The 13,162-nt window shown below is 33.5% G+C and overlaps 3 protein-coding genes across 3 annotated transcripts; 2 read left to right on the plus strand and 1 right to left on the minus strand.

Moving 5' to 3' along the window:
- Nucleotides 1–2,278: 2,278 nt before the first annotated feature.
- On the minus strand, nt 2,279–3,058 carry LOC106311463 (agamous-like MADS-box protein AGL61; the record flags this gene model as incomplete). The annotated part of the gene is given in 1 exon segment (XM_013748650.1): nt 2,279–3,058. A coding segment is annotated over 1 exon segment (780 nt), but the record flags the coding sequence as incomplete, so codon positions are not given.
- A 2,713-nt stretch (nt 3,059–5,771) lies between these two features.
- Nucleotides 5,772–7,852, plus strand: LOC106307425 (zinc finger CCCH domain-containing protein 22). The gene is made up of 4 exons (XM_013744380.1): nt 5,772–6,001; nt 6,187–6,474; nt 6,560–6,620; nt 6,695–7,852. Exons 1-4 carry the CDS (start codon nt 5,876–5,878, stop codon nt 7,687–7,689), a joined length of 1,470 nt encoding a protein of 489 aa, XP_013599834.1. The 5' UTR covers nt 5,772–5,875; the 3' UTR covers nt 7,690–7,852.
- Nucleotides 7,853–9,693: 1,841 nt separating this feature from the next.
- LOC106310252 (peroxidase 18) lies at nt 9,694–11,226 on the plus strand. Its single transcript, XM_013747490.1, has 4 exons — nt 9,694–10,050; nt 10,146–10,325; nt 10,425–10,590; nt 10,672–11,226. Exons 1-4 carry the CDS (start codon nt 9,811–9,813, stop codon nt 11,085–11,087), a joined length of 1,002 nt encoding a protein of 333 aa, XP_013602944.1. The 5' UTR covers nt 9,694–9,810; the 3' UTR covers nt 11,088–11,226.
- The last annotated feature ends 1,936 nt before the right edge of the window (nt 11,227–13,162 follow it).

Consider the following 13,162-nt stretch of genomic DNA (forward strand, 5'->3'; position numbering starts at 1 on the left):
AATCCAAGCTCAAACCATAAACACCTGCAACAAGACGCTTCCACACTTGAACCAATGATAGCAGGAGGGTTGAAGCTAAACAAACGAACAAGAGCACTGAGACTCTCAAACACAACTCCACCTAAAAAACATGAAGAGAATCGAACCCACGAACTCCACTAGAACCACCAACGCAGTAAAAACACAAAACAAGGAAACAACCACTACAAGAAAAGAAGTCATTTCAAACGTCAAATCCGTCAGAAACCGGTTTCCGGCGGATTTGACGGTCAGTTCTATTTGGTTGGAAAATTTTAAGGTCACAAATTGGTTGAAATTTTTTGACCGTTTTCCAGTCGTTACCAAACCGTCAGAAATTTCCAAAATTTCCAACGGAATAACCCCGTCAAAAATTTCCAAAATCTTAGGGCTTGGAATATAATATTTTGGTTTAGATTTATGCTTTGAAAATAAATTTTGAAAATAATAAAATTTTGACTTTAAGTTTTAGATATGGGTTTTGGTGTTTGTAGTATAGGGTTTAAAGTATAAGTTTAAGATTTGAGTTTAACCTTGAGATTTTGAGATGTAATATTAAGTTTGTTTAGAGTTTAGGGTTTAAAATCATGTTCATGGTTTAGGGTTTCAAAATTTGGTCAATCCATCGGAAATTTCTGATGATTTTCTAACCACTTCATTCAGTTAGAAATTTTTGACGGATTTCCAACGATTATATTTTTAAGATTTTGTCGTCTGAAAACAGTTGAAAATTTCTGACCGTCTTCTTTCCAATTTATTTCTGTCGGAAGTTTCCAACCAATTTAAATATCCGTTGGAAATCCATCATAAATTTTCGACCGAAAAAAATAGGAATAAAAGTCCGTTAGAAAAGACCTTTTCTTGTAGTGAACTAGAAGCAAGGTGGAGGAGCCACACCTGAAGTAGACCACCAATGGATCAAATAAACAATAAAACAAGGTTCAAGGCGAACCCTTAATCTGTGACGGAAAAACGCCGACTGTGACCAGCAACTCTTACACGCAGACACTCACATTCCAGATTCTGCCACCTTCAAACAGAAGACTGGCCACTTCTCGCAAGAGAAAATTTGATGATCAAAACCACTGCATAGCTAGAAACCCAAACCTCAATAGCTCACCGAGCAACAAAAGAAAGGATTTAAGATGACTCCGCAAAGATTTAGCATCTAGAAGGCGAACCCAAAACACAGCCTAACCATTCTCTAAACTCTGACCAAAGGGACACACTGAACATGGCAGAAGAACGGAACAACTGATACAAAAGTCAAGCAAAACTTAACCCATTCTGAATCCGAATAAACCAAGAAACAAACAGGACATGCGACTTACAACCAGGCCCGTGTTTGAACACATGCTTAAGAAACATTAGCATGGGCCTGCAATTAATATAGTTTTTTTGGCTTATATTTATGTTTTTGTTGTTAGCATATGAAAGGAAAAATGCGTTCTAAGACTTATTTTGAACATATAACATCATAAAAATGTTGGATATTCTTTTTCATTTTCTTATATAAAATGAAATAGAAAGATAATTTTCAGAATTGATACTTTTATAAGTCTTAGGGATATTGTAATTCTTAACTGTAAATTACAGTTTCAATAATTTAAATTTTTAATTAACTATTCAGGGCCTATATTTTTAGTTTCGTATTGGACCCGAAATATCCCAGGATCGATACCGTATACAACAACGCACAGAGACGTATGCAAGCATGGTACTACGGCCGACGTATATGAACTAGCCACAAACGATTCTTAGAAGACGTAAAGCTACCCAACAAATCAACATCAAAGACCAATAAAACACAGCCCTACTCCGCTCCAAGCTTCAAATCAAAAACTGAAACTAAACTCAGGAAGGAGAAACCCCCATATACACGATTTGTGGAAGATTTCAGCTCCGTAGCTTCTCTCACTCACAAATTATCAAAAAAGTGTGGGGTTCACTTGGGGTTTGGAGCAAGAAGAGGCATTCCAAACACTCAAAGAAAGATTGACCAATGCGCCATTATTGGTATTGCCCAACTTTCTCAAAACATTTGAGATAGAATGTGATGCTTCTGATATTGGGATTGGAACTGTACTGATGCAAGAGAAGGATCTTGATTTTAAGCTATATATCTATTATAGCATATATTCTACTGTCAAAGTACCTGAACCGGATAGCATTAATATTTCCCTATGTTGCCGAAAACAAAAAACAATCTGAGGAAAAAAGTAAACAGCTAGCTAGACACTAGCTTTATAACATTTAAGAATCAGAAACAACCATTTCCATAGCCAAAATGATAAGCATTAGAAAGACCAGAAGACGTGTTCATGTAAGAAGGAGCCGTCACTTTATTAGTATCCAAGAAACCGAACACATCCTCTTTCACCTCCTTAAACGGCACCGTATTTGTCTCTGACACAACAATCTTCCTCAACTCCTCTAACGCACATTTCATTACCTGTAACTGAACCACATTCATCTCGTCCACTGGTCCTTCCCACCAATTTCTCACCAACCGCCTCGCCGCATTCCCTTTTCTCACATCTGCCATCGCTTGACCCTTCTTCTTCTCTTCCTCTACCTCACTCACGGTCTGCGTCAGCAGCATATTCAGCTCGCAGTTCCCTGCAGTGTTTCCCTGCGGTTTCTTTGTTTGGGCTAAGGACAAATCGTTTCGGGACAAGTAACGGTCCAATACGGATTCGACGCTGGGATGGCCGAAAGAGAAAGGCTTTTTGGCAGGAGAATACACGATGATCCCAATCTCTGCGCCACACAATGTGCAAAGCTCGCTAGCTTTCTTGAATAGACCGGCTCTACGTTTTGAGAATGTGACTTGCCGATGAGTCTCTTTCTTTATCTTAACCATCGGAATTCTCTGTCGTCCCATGCTTTCTTTCTTCTTCGACATCATAGTTTTTTTTTAAGGTGTAGTTTTAGTTGCTTTGAGTTGTTGGACAATTTGGTGGAGAAACTATTTGTTTATATACATGTTTGAGTGTGTGTGTGGCATAATTACGAGATCAACTTTCATAGTTGGCAATTTATTTTTATTTTTGTAACATCAAACTTGTAATTACTCAGTTTGTCTTTAATTTTGTAGATAGATAATAACATTCTAAAGATATGTGCATGTTATAAAATCGTAGTTTAGTATGGCAATTATTTTATTTCTTTTCTTTGCATTATTGTCCAGTATATGAATGCATGATTTTCTAGTAACAAAACGTTAAAAGTTAGTTCTTGTATATTTATATCCAAAATGATATAATGATCCACCAATCATGATGCAAAAAATGTAACTAAAAGTAAATCTAATAATCTGCAACAAGGTGATGAGGATCAAAAATTTAATTGAATAGAATATTTTAATAAGTTAATTCATAGGGAAGAAAAATAACTAGAAGTCAAAACAATGATTTCTATATATTCTTGTAACAGCAAGCTTGTAATTACTCAGTTTATTTTCTAATTTTGAAGATAGACAGTAAAACTGCGAATATTTGTGTATGTTATATCAAATCTAATTTGGCAAAGCAATGATTCTTTTTCTTTTTTTCCTTGTATTATTGGCTTATGTGTAAATGCATAATTTTATTATCACCAATTGTTAAAAATCATTTCTAATATATATATTAGAAATTTTATATAAGGATTCACCAATCATGATGCAAAAAATAAAACAATAAAACGAATAATAAATAATCTGCAATAAGGTGAAAGGAATGGAATTGCCTTAATTATACTCCCTCCGTTTCATTAAGATATTAAGACATAAGTTTTTTAAAAAAATTGTTTCACAAAGATAGTTTTTTTTTAATGTTTCCTATACAAAAAATGAAAATTTCAATAAAATTAATTGAATTTATTGAAAAAGTATTGGTTAAAAAACATTGAAATTTGATAATTTTTAAGAACAATGCATGATTAATGTGTTTTCTTAATACGTGTAAAAACAACAAAATAACTATTTTTAAGAACAGAGTACTATTTTATCGGTTAATTCATAGGAAACGTAAAATAGGTAAAAACAATGATACATTCTTTCTTTTTGAGTTATTATTTTTTAAATTTAGTTACGAAAATACCGCAAATACTATTACACTTTAAATTATATATACTACACCTGAATTCACAATTAAGGTAAAATAATATATATAATTTAACCTTAATTGTGAATTCAGGTGTAGTATATATAATTTAAAGTGTAATCTTATTTGCAGTATTTTCGTAACTAAATTTAAAAAATAATAACTCAAAAAGAAAGAATATATCATTGTTTTTACCTATTTTACGTTTCCTATGAACTAACCGATAAAATAGTACTTCCTCCGTTTCTTAAAAATAAATATTTTGGTGTTTTTACACATATTAAAAAACACATTGATCATGCATTGTTATTAAAAATTATCAAATTTCAAATACTATTACATTTTAAATTATGAATACTACACCTAAATTCAGAATTAGCTCTTCCAAAACATGAATTGATGCTTCCAATTTCCATAACACTTTCGACTTTTTAGTAGAAATTGATTCTGAAGCAAAAAACATTCTCGGAGAAAGTACAACTTGAGTATTTTGATATGAGTCATATACAATAAAAAAAAAATTATGTGTTTTTGTCCTTCAACAGCCCATAAGGATTACCGTGTAACTTAAATAATTAGTGATTAAGAAATGCATTTATAAACAGAACAAGAGTATTAAGAAAAAAAAGGTTATTGTACTACCAAACCAAAATTTGTGTAACATACACAAATCCTAAGAATTTTACTGTCTATCTACAAAATTTAAAATAAGCCGAGTAATTACAAGCTTGCTGTAATTGGCAAATTATGCATTTTGATTTCCTAATAATGTCACCCAGACTCAAACATGTATATAAACAAATAATTTCTCCAACAAAAAAATGAACTAAGTCTTTTAGTTAATTACAATATATAGAAAATAAATATATAAAAATTTATATATTTTCATAATTCTCAAAATAAAATAATAATTATTAGTTATATATGTGTTTATATTTAGAAAGTCACACATATCGTCATTTAATACCTTTAGTAAAATAAAATAATGGTAAGTCTTTCTTAACAAATACAAACCTAAACAATATTATCATAACATCAAAGCTTATGAATAGTAATTAAATCGATTAACCAGTAGTTCATATTTCGCCTTTTCATAATCCACTTATCAATATGATCATATTGTTAGACTAAAATAATAAAAAATGATTTATTATATTCAACCAGAAGAAAAATACTTTAGTACATCAATAAATAATATTATTTAATGCTATTTTAGAATATTTCTCTAAATATAATAATATTAGTTCAAAAGAAGAGAAATAGTTAGAATATCACAAAAATAGCTCACAAATATGAAAATGATCAAAATAAGTTTTATTAAAAAAAATATATAGATATACTTTTAGGTTAACTAATCTAAAATTAAAGTTTAGATGAGAGAGTTTGCGGGTTGAGGATTAAAATTTTAAATTTAAGATTTAGAATATAAAATTTTAAATAATAGGTTTAAAAATATTTTTGAAAAGAATTTGTAAATTTCAAAAAAAAAAATATTTAAATATTTATATAAATTTATATGTATAGAGTAAGAATATAATTATATTATGTATCTGTAATGAAACTTTTTTTTAATCATTTTCATCTTTATGTATTTTTTTGGTAATAAAATTAATTTTTAAATCTATTCGGGAGATTTGTCCTTAAAAAAGTTATCTTTTCAGGAAACCACATAGAACAAAAAAGAGTTAGAATTGTAAATTACTAAAAATTGTAAAAGCCGGTTCCGTTTAGGGGTCGGGACAAGAGGCTAAAACGAGGGTGGTGTTGCTGCTATGGCGAGCGAAGAAGACAAAGCCCTTGAAGATCTTCTTGATTATCAGCTGAAAGACCAAAGAGAATCACTTTCAGCCATTGAAGAAGCCCTCGCCTCTGACCCATCCAATCCCGAACTCCTCTCGGTAACTTCTCTTCCCCAAAATCAGATCCCAAGTTTCTTGGGAAACTAGATCATCAATCCATTGTGTAGATTACCCGTTTCTCTATTGACTTTATAATCGTTAATTGCAAACAAAGATCTCACCTTTGGCCATGAAAGGCATGATCTTCATTATTGATATTTATGTTTTTTTTGTTATCTATTAAGGTACATGAAGAGCTTGTTGGAGCAATCAAGGATGCAGAGGAAGGGCTTTTCCAGTTAAAACGTGCTCGATTATTACAGGAAGCTGACATTGTTCTCCACGGTCTGAATAACGCTGCTGCAGTCAAACCTGCAAATGAGCTGGAGCCAGAGAGAGAGGATTTGGATGATGGATCAAAATGCAGATTCAGGCACACTGATGGACGTTGGTATAATGGTCGCATTATCGGGTTTGAAGGCTCTGATTCCGCAAAGATCTCTTTCCTTACACCCACTTCTGAGAGTATGATGGTAAGCACTTTCTTTGGGTGGCTAGTGTTTTGTGTTATGTGTCTCAGTCTCTCAGATAACTAACGCTGCACTGAACTACTTGCAGATGTGCAAGTTTTTCATGCAAGGGAGGTGTCGGTTTGGCAGTTCCTGTCGTTCGTCGCATGGTATGTGAATCTTAATAAATGCTCTGATAACAATCTAAAGAACCGTGGTTAACTGTGTATGAGATCAAATGCAGGAGTGGATGTGCCGATATCTTCTCTGAAGAACTATGAACAGACTGAGTGGAAGCAGTCCATGGTAGGCTCCAAGATTTGGGCAGTTTCTGGAAGCAAATACGAGATATGGAGGGTGGGCGAACTTGAATCATGGGATGATAAGCTACAGCTAGGCGGAGTTGTTTTCAGAGATGATGGAAGCTCAGCTAAGCTAGGTTCTGATGCTATGGTATTATCAGAGTACGCTGATGATGATGGAGAAGAAGAAGAAGAAGAAGAAGAAGAAGAGGGGAGTGATTCAGGCTCTGAAGAAGAATCTGTTTCGAGTGATTACGATGAAGAGTTTACTCAAGGCATAGGCATTCTAGGAACCACAGATCAAAGGAGAGGAGGCGTCCAGAATGAGACAGCTATATTCGCCAAGTGGGAGAATCACACCAGAGGGATAGCTTCTAAGTTGATGGCAAATATGGGTTACCGTGAAGGGATGGGACTCGGCGTCTCCGGTCAAGGGAGGTTAGACCCAATTGTTGCAAAAGTGCTACCTCCAAAGAGGTCGTTGGATCACGCTCTCGAGCATATCAAGAACGGAGAAGCTAAAAGCGAGAAACCAAAGAAGAAGAGGAGCAGAGGTGGGAAGAGGAAGCGTGAGAAGAAGTTTGCAGAAGCAGCTAGAGCAGCGAAACAGGAAGAGGAATCAGATTTGTTTAGCTTCATCAACAACCAAGAGAGAGTAAACGGCAGCGGAGAGACTGCGAAAAAGAGGCAGCACGTCGGTCCAGTAGACAGGAAAGCACTGGTTGCATACGAAGACGAAGTCAAGGACTTGAAGATTCAAGTAAAGAAGCTAGAAGAGATGGTGAAGAGAAACAAAAGAGATCAGATTTTTTCAGATGCTGCGACGAGAAGATTGAAAGAAGTCCAGAAGGCACTGGCTTCTACGTTAGCAGCTCAAGCTTCTGCCTCCAATGCTGTAGAAAGCAAAGAGAAAGAAAAGAAATGGCTCAAGTTCTAGAAACATTGCACCTTGAATCAGTTTTAACATATATTTCATTGGGAGAGACAATGGGAACCTTCTTGATTATAATTGCGTTTTCAACTAAAAACAGTTACAATACATTTTCTCATAGTCTTCTGTGTATTCTAACATCTAAGTGAAGTTATTGGTGTTCAGTTGTATAGCTCTTAAGCAAGCATAAGCTGCCACTGAGCACAACGCTGCTGAACCCAACAGTAGAGCCTTCCACTGTCTACTACCACCAGGATAGCCAAAGCTGTCAAGGACACGGCTGCGCCAGAGGACATTTTTCAGTTTTCCGTTACTAAATATACCCAAAAAGGCCATAAAAAGATTGTGGCGTTTGAAAACATTACGTGTTATTCTAGTAGTTGTATGTTTATCCACTATTGGATTCTTCTACTCGCTTTCTGAGTTGATAAGGAACCAAATCTGTGTTTCTGGAAAGGACCCTTCTGGAAATTAAGATGTGAATTATGAGTAATCCACACTCATATATAGTATAGTATGTTTCTATTCCTCTAATTGCGTTATGTGAATAAGACGTACAAGTATGATGTCCATAAGTTGACGCAAATCTAAGAACCGGTTGATATTTTCATAAGTTGATAATGGTTGATGACTGGTTTAACCGTGACCATAAAAATTTAGTTGTAGCTAAGTTGGTTATATATCTCCGTAAAATTGTTACTGTAAACTCTTTTTTGCAGAGATTTTTCCTGTAATTAAATTTGTTGTAGATGTAAGCTATAGACCGTAGACATTTTAAAATAAAATATGTGATGTATATATATATATATAATTATTTTTATCAATTAAAATAACTTATATTCATATTTTTTAAAAAAATTTATCAAATTAAATATTATTTAAAATGTGATATGTAAATAATATGTTGCAAATTTCTTGGCGTGACAGTTTTTTTTGGATTGAAAGGGAGCATTGTTGGAAGTAAACCACACACTCTACTACTTGAAAAATTGAAGCTTTAGTTTTGGTTTTTAGCTTACCTATTGCTGCTTATGTTCTGATTGTTTTTGTTCAAACTATGTTGTTTCATAAACTTAAGACTATTGTAGAGCCGGCCCTTAGGCTAAGCCGATGAAGCATGGGTTTCCGGCCAACACATTTATTGATAAATTTTGGCCACAATTGTTCAAATAATTACCATAGTCTACTGGTATAATCTTGAGTACATGGTAGTTGAAAGGACAAACCTGGGTTCGAGTAAGAAAAACAGTCTTTTTTTGTTTTTTCTTCTAGCCATGTCTAGGACCGGCTCTGGACCGTTGGTTAGGATATAAAAACCGAGTCAGAGCCTTAGACCATTTGATGTTATGTTGAAGACTGGCCCAGTAGTAACAACACAAAAGATCAATTGTATTTTTGGACCCTTTGATCCAAATTTCAAGTAACTATCACGGAAAGGCTTACCGACCAAAACTTGTTTTATTGTGTACTTCTCTGAACTTAGCACACCTTTTATTTCGTACTAGGTAACTGGGTGTATAGATCAGACATTACAATTTCATTCTCCATGAATAGTTTACGAGATATAGTGGTTTGTTTATTTCTGTGGTCCTAAAAGAATTAATCTTGTTGTATATCAAGTCTTTCTGCTTGGTCTACAAAGTACCAACCATTTTTTTAGTTGCATAGATTCTCTTGTTCTTGTGTGCCAAATGACGTCTACTATAAAAGGCAAAAAAAAAACCATTGGGATGCTTAAAGGGGAAAAAAAATTATTTGTACGAAATTCTGTTGCATGCAGTGGCTGTTCACTGTTCAGACTCTTGAGTCTTGAAAGGCGTCTCTCACTTTCAATTTCTAGCATTAACACCAAAACGCAAATCTTGATTTTGCATATTGACAATGTGCATGCATGATGACTCCCTCTCTCTCACACACATGCACAAGAGAAGTAAAAACTGTCATTAAATTCTCCTGACTCAACCATCTCGCTCTCTATCTCTATCTGACAAAAACACAAATGCAATTTACAGTTATCATTTATCACAACAACTACCTCTTCTCTCTCCCTCTCTCTCTCTTTCTCTTTTCTCTAAGGGAAATTAATCAACTAGCATTGTCTTCACTTCAGAGAGACACATTCAAAGAATGGCGTCTCCCTCCTCTTCCTGCAAACAAGAACATGCATTCCTCTCCCCTCTTCTTCTTTTTCTTCCCCTACTCCTGCTCATTTCTTCTTCCGTAGCTGATCTCTCTTTCAACTTCTACGGCAGTTCATGCCCTGGAGCTGAATTTATCGTCAGAAACACCGTTAGATCAGCTTCTTCCTCTGATCCATCAGTCCTTGGGAAACTCCTCCGTCTTATCTTCCACGACTGTTTCGTCCAGGTATATTACTACCACTCCAAAAACATGACTCGTCCACCCATTTCATTATTTCTTAGATTACAAACTGAGATTTTTTTTTTTTAATGCTGTTTCAGGGTTGTGATGCGTCAGTGTTGGTTCGAGGGAACGGTACAGAGAGAACCGACCCAGGAAACGCGTCCCTAGGAGGTTTTGATGTAATAGAAAGCGCCAAAAATGTAGTAGAAATCTTCTGTCCAGGCATAGTCTCCTGCGCTGATATCCTTGCTCTTGCTGCTAGAGACGCCGTCGAAGCTGTAAGATTTAACCAAATACACATATAGATATGACTAAAACTAATATTTTTGTATAAAAACTCTGTTTCTTGGTGGTGTGAATACTATTGGTTCGGACAGCTAGGAGGACCTGTAGTTGCAATACCAACAGGGAGGAGAGACGGGACGGTCTCAGCGGCGGAAAATGTCAGACCAAACATCATTGACACCGACTTCACAGTTGATAAGATGATCAATATCTTTTCCTCCAAAGGCTTATCTGTTCAAGATCTTGTCGTTCTCTCAGGTAGATGTTTTAAAACTCTTAAGAGATTTATTAATCAAACAAGCCTGAATTTTTTGATTGTACTACTACTGTCTGTCTCAGGAGCCCATACTGTTGGTGCTGCGCACTGCAACACATTCAACAGCAGGTTTAAGAGAGATCCTAGAGGCAATTTCGAGCTCATAGACGCGTCTCTCGACAATTCCTACGCGCAGACACTTCTAAACAAGTGTTCGTCTTCTATGGATCCGACGACTACGGTCGTAAACAACGATCCAGAGACATCGTCCACGTTCGACAATCAGTACTACAAGAACTTGTTGGCGCACAAGGGCCTGTTTCAGACGGATTCTGCTCTTATGGAAGATGATCGGACGAGGAAGATTGTCGAGATTCTGGCGAACGATGGGGAGAGTTTCTTGGAGAGATGGACCGAGTCGTTTATGAAGATGAGTGTGATTGGTGTGAGAGTTGGTGAAGAAGGTGAGATCAGACGTTCTTGTTCTTCTGTAAATTAAGCAGAGAGGTTAGATGAATTCAGACAGAGGAGCAAAACTGCAATATAGTTTGTGGTGTCTTACTTGCGGTTAATTTTAGTACCACAATTTCTTTAATTTGTTTATGTTCAGCTGCAATGTAGACCAATGTTTCTTTTTTACTGAAATGTTAATTTTGTTATTTACCAACAAAAATTTAATAAAGGGAAACAGAATTTCAGGAAAAAAAAACAAATGGTGGTTCAATCTTTTTTCTAAGAAAGAGCTCAAACCAGAGAAATAAAAAAAAAATTTCATGTCAAACACTTGCTAGCAAAAACATATTTGCATAAGCTTAGTGTTGTTGTGGTAATAACAGATGGAGTCTACTAGTTGATATAATGGACTTCAATCATGAGTAATACGAGATAACCTATTTATAGTTTTATTTTCGACACCTGATTTATAAATGCTGTCAAACTCATAATCCAAATCCTTTCACAAGAGTCGTTGATACTCTATAAAAATGCGCATACACAAGGATGATGAATTAGTGAAATAAACGTAGAAAAGTTCACCAAGTAACCATGTAATAAAATGATTACGCTATAAACTTATAGTCATGCTTTTTGTTTTGTGTTTTTTTCGTGAACAATTTTCTATATATAGCCATGAAATTTGTCTCATAACCACAAATTTTGTGTGTGGCTGTAGCTAATTTTTTTACTAGTGTAAGGGGAACATCACCAAATTGATATAGATGCCTATTATAATCTACAATAAATAATATGGTCCAAATACATAATTCCATGTAGTATCAGTACATACTATACTATATTTTAAACTAGATTAAAATCTGCGCCTTGCGCGGAATAAACATCGTATATATAAATTATTTTATATATAATATGTTCTTTTATATAGTAAAAATAATATATATATTGGATAATCAAAAGTCAATAACTTTTACGTGTATAACTAAATTGGTGTAAATATGTAAATAAATTTTATTAATCCAAAAAATCAGTTTTTCTATTTTCTATTTTTATATAATTAAATTTACATAATATATACATAGATAAACAATATATTTTTAATATTGATATATTGTTAAATGATGCGTTCTACTTATTTGTATCTTTTATAACAAAAAATTAAATCGCTCATAACAAATTTCCATTGTGCAATGTTTTTGAAAGTTTTAGTAATTTATAATTTTTATAAACATTCAATGCAAATTTTAAATTTAAATATTAAGTTGTCAGCATTTGTTCAAAGATTTTATCAAAAAAAAAAATTGTTCAAAGCAAATTTCAAAATTAAAATATTTATGTATTTTCTATGGTATATAATTTAATTAAAAAATATTAATATGTATGAGTCTTTCTACTTACATGATTTTGTAATAATTTGTATCCTGTCATAAAAAAAATTAAATCATGAATCATAAAATTTTTAATGTGAGGCTTTTTAAAAAGTTCAAAATATAACATATACGAAAAAAATCTAAATTTTTATTATATGGTTAATGTTATTGTTTAATTTAGTTTAGTAACTTAAAGTTAAACAAAAATAATAGAGAATACACTAATTTGTATCAAATCTTTATTATTCAAAATTATTAATTGTCATATATAATTTAGCCACATTATACAATTCTGTAATTTTTATTGAAGAAAAGAATTGAGAATATTAATAATTTATTTTTAGTTTAATAAAAAGTTTATTATATATTTAGATTGACCAATTTATTTTTTAAGAATTATAAAAATTATTATGGTGATGACACGTGACCACCTCAAATGTTGTAATGCTTTTCTTTTAATATATATGAGATTAAATAGTCAAGTAACCATCAATAATAGATCCGCAATCTACCGATGAATAACTCAATCTAGACAAAGGATCATGTACAGTTACATCTCATCTTCCTCACGCCGTCTCATATTTCCTAGCATTCGTTTATAACTTACTGTTGTAACCGTAACTACTTGATAAATTTAACTTACTGTTGTAACCGTAACCACTTGATAAATTAATAATTTATATAAATTAATAAATTTTGCCGGTTCCAATTTGGACCAGCTCAAAATTTGACACAAATCGATAAAATAATA

This window comes from Brassica oleracea, chromosome C8 (assembly GCF_000695525.1).
Source record: "Brassica oleracea var. oleracea cultivar TO1000 chromosome C8, BOL, whole genome shotgun sequence".
Taxonomy (NCBI): Eukaryota; Viridiplantae; Streptophyta; class Magnoliopsida; order Brassicales; family Brassicaceae; genus Brassica; species Brassica oleracea.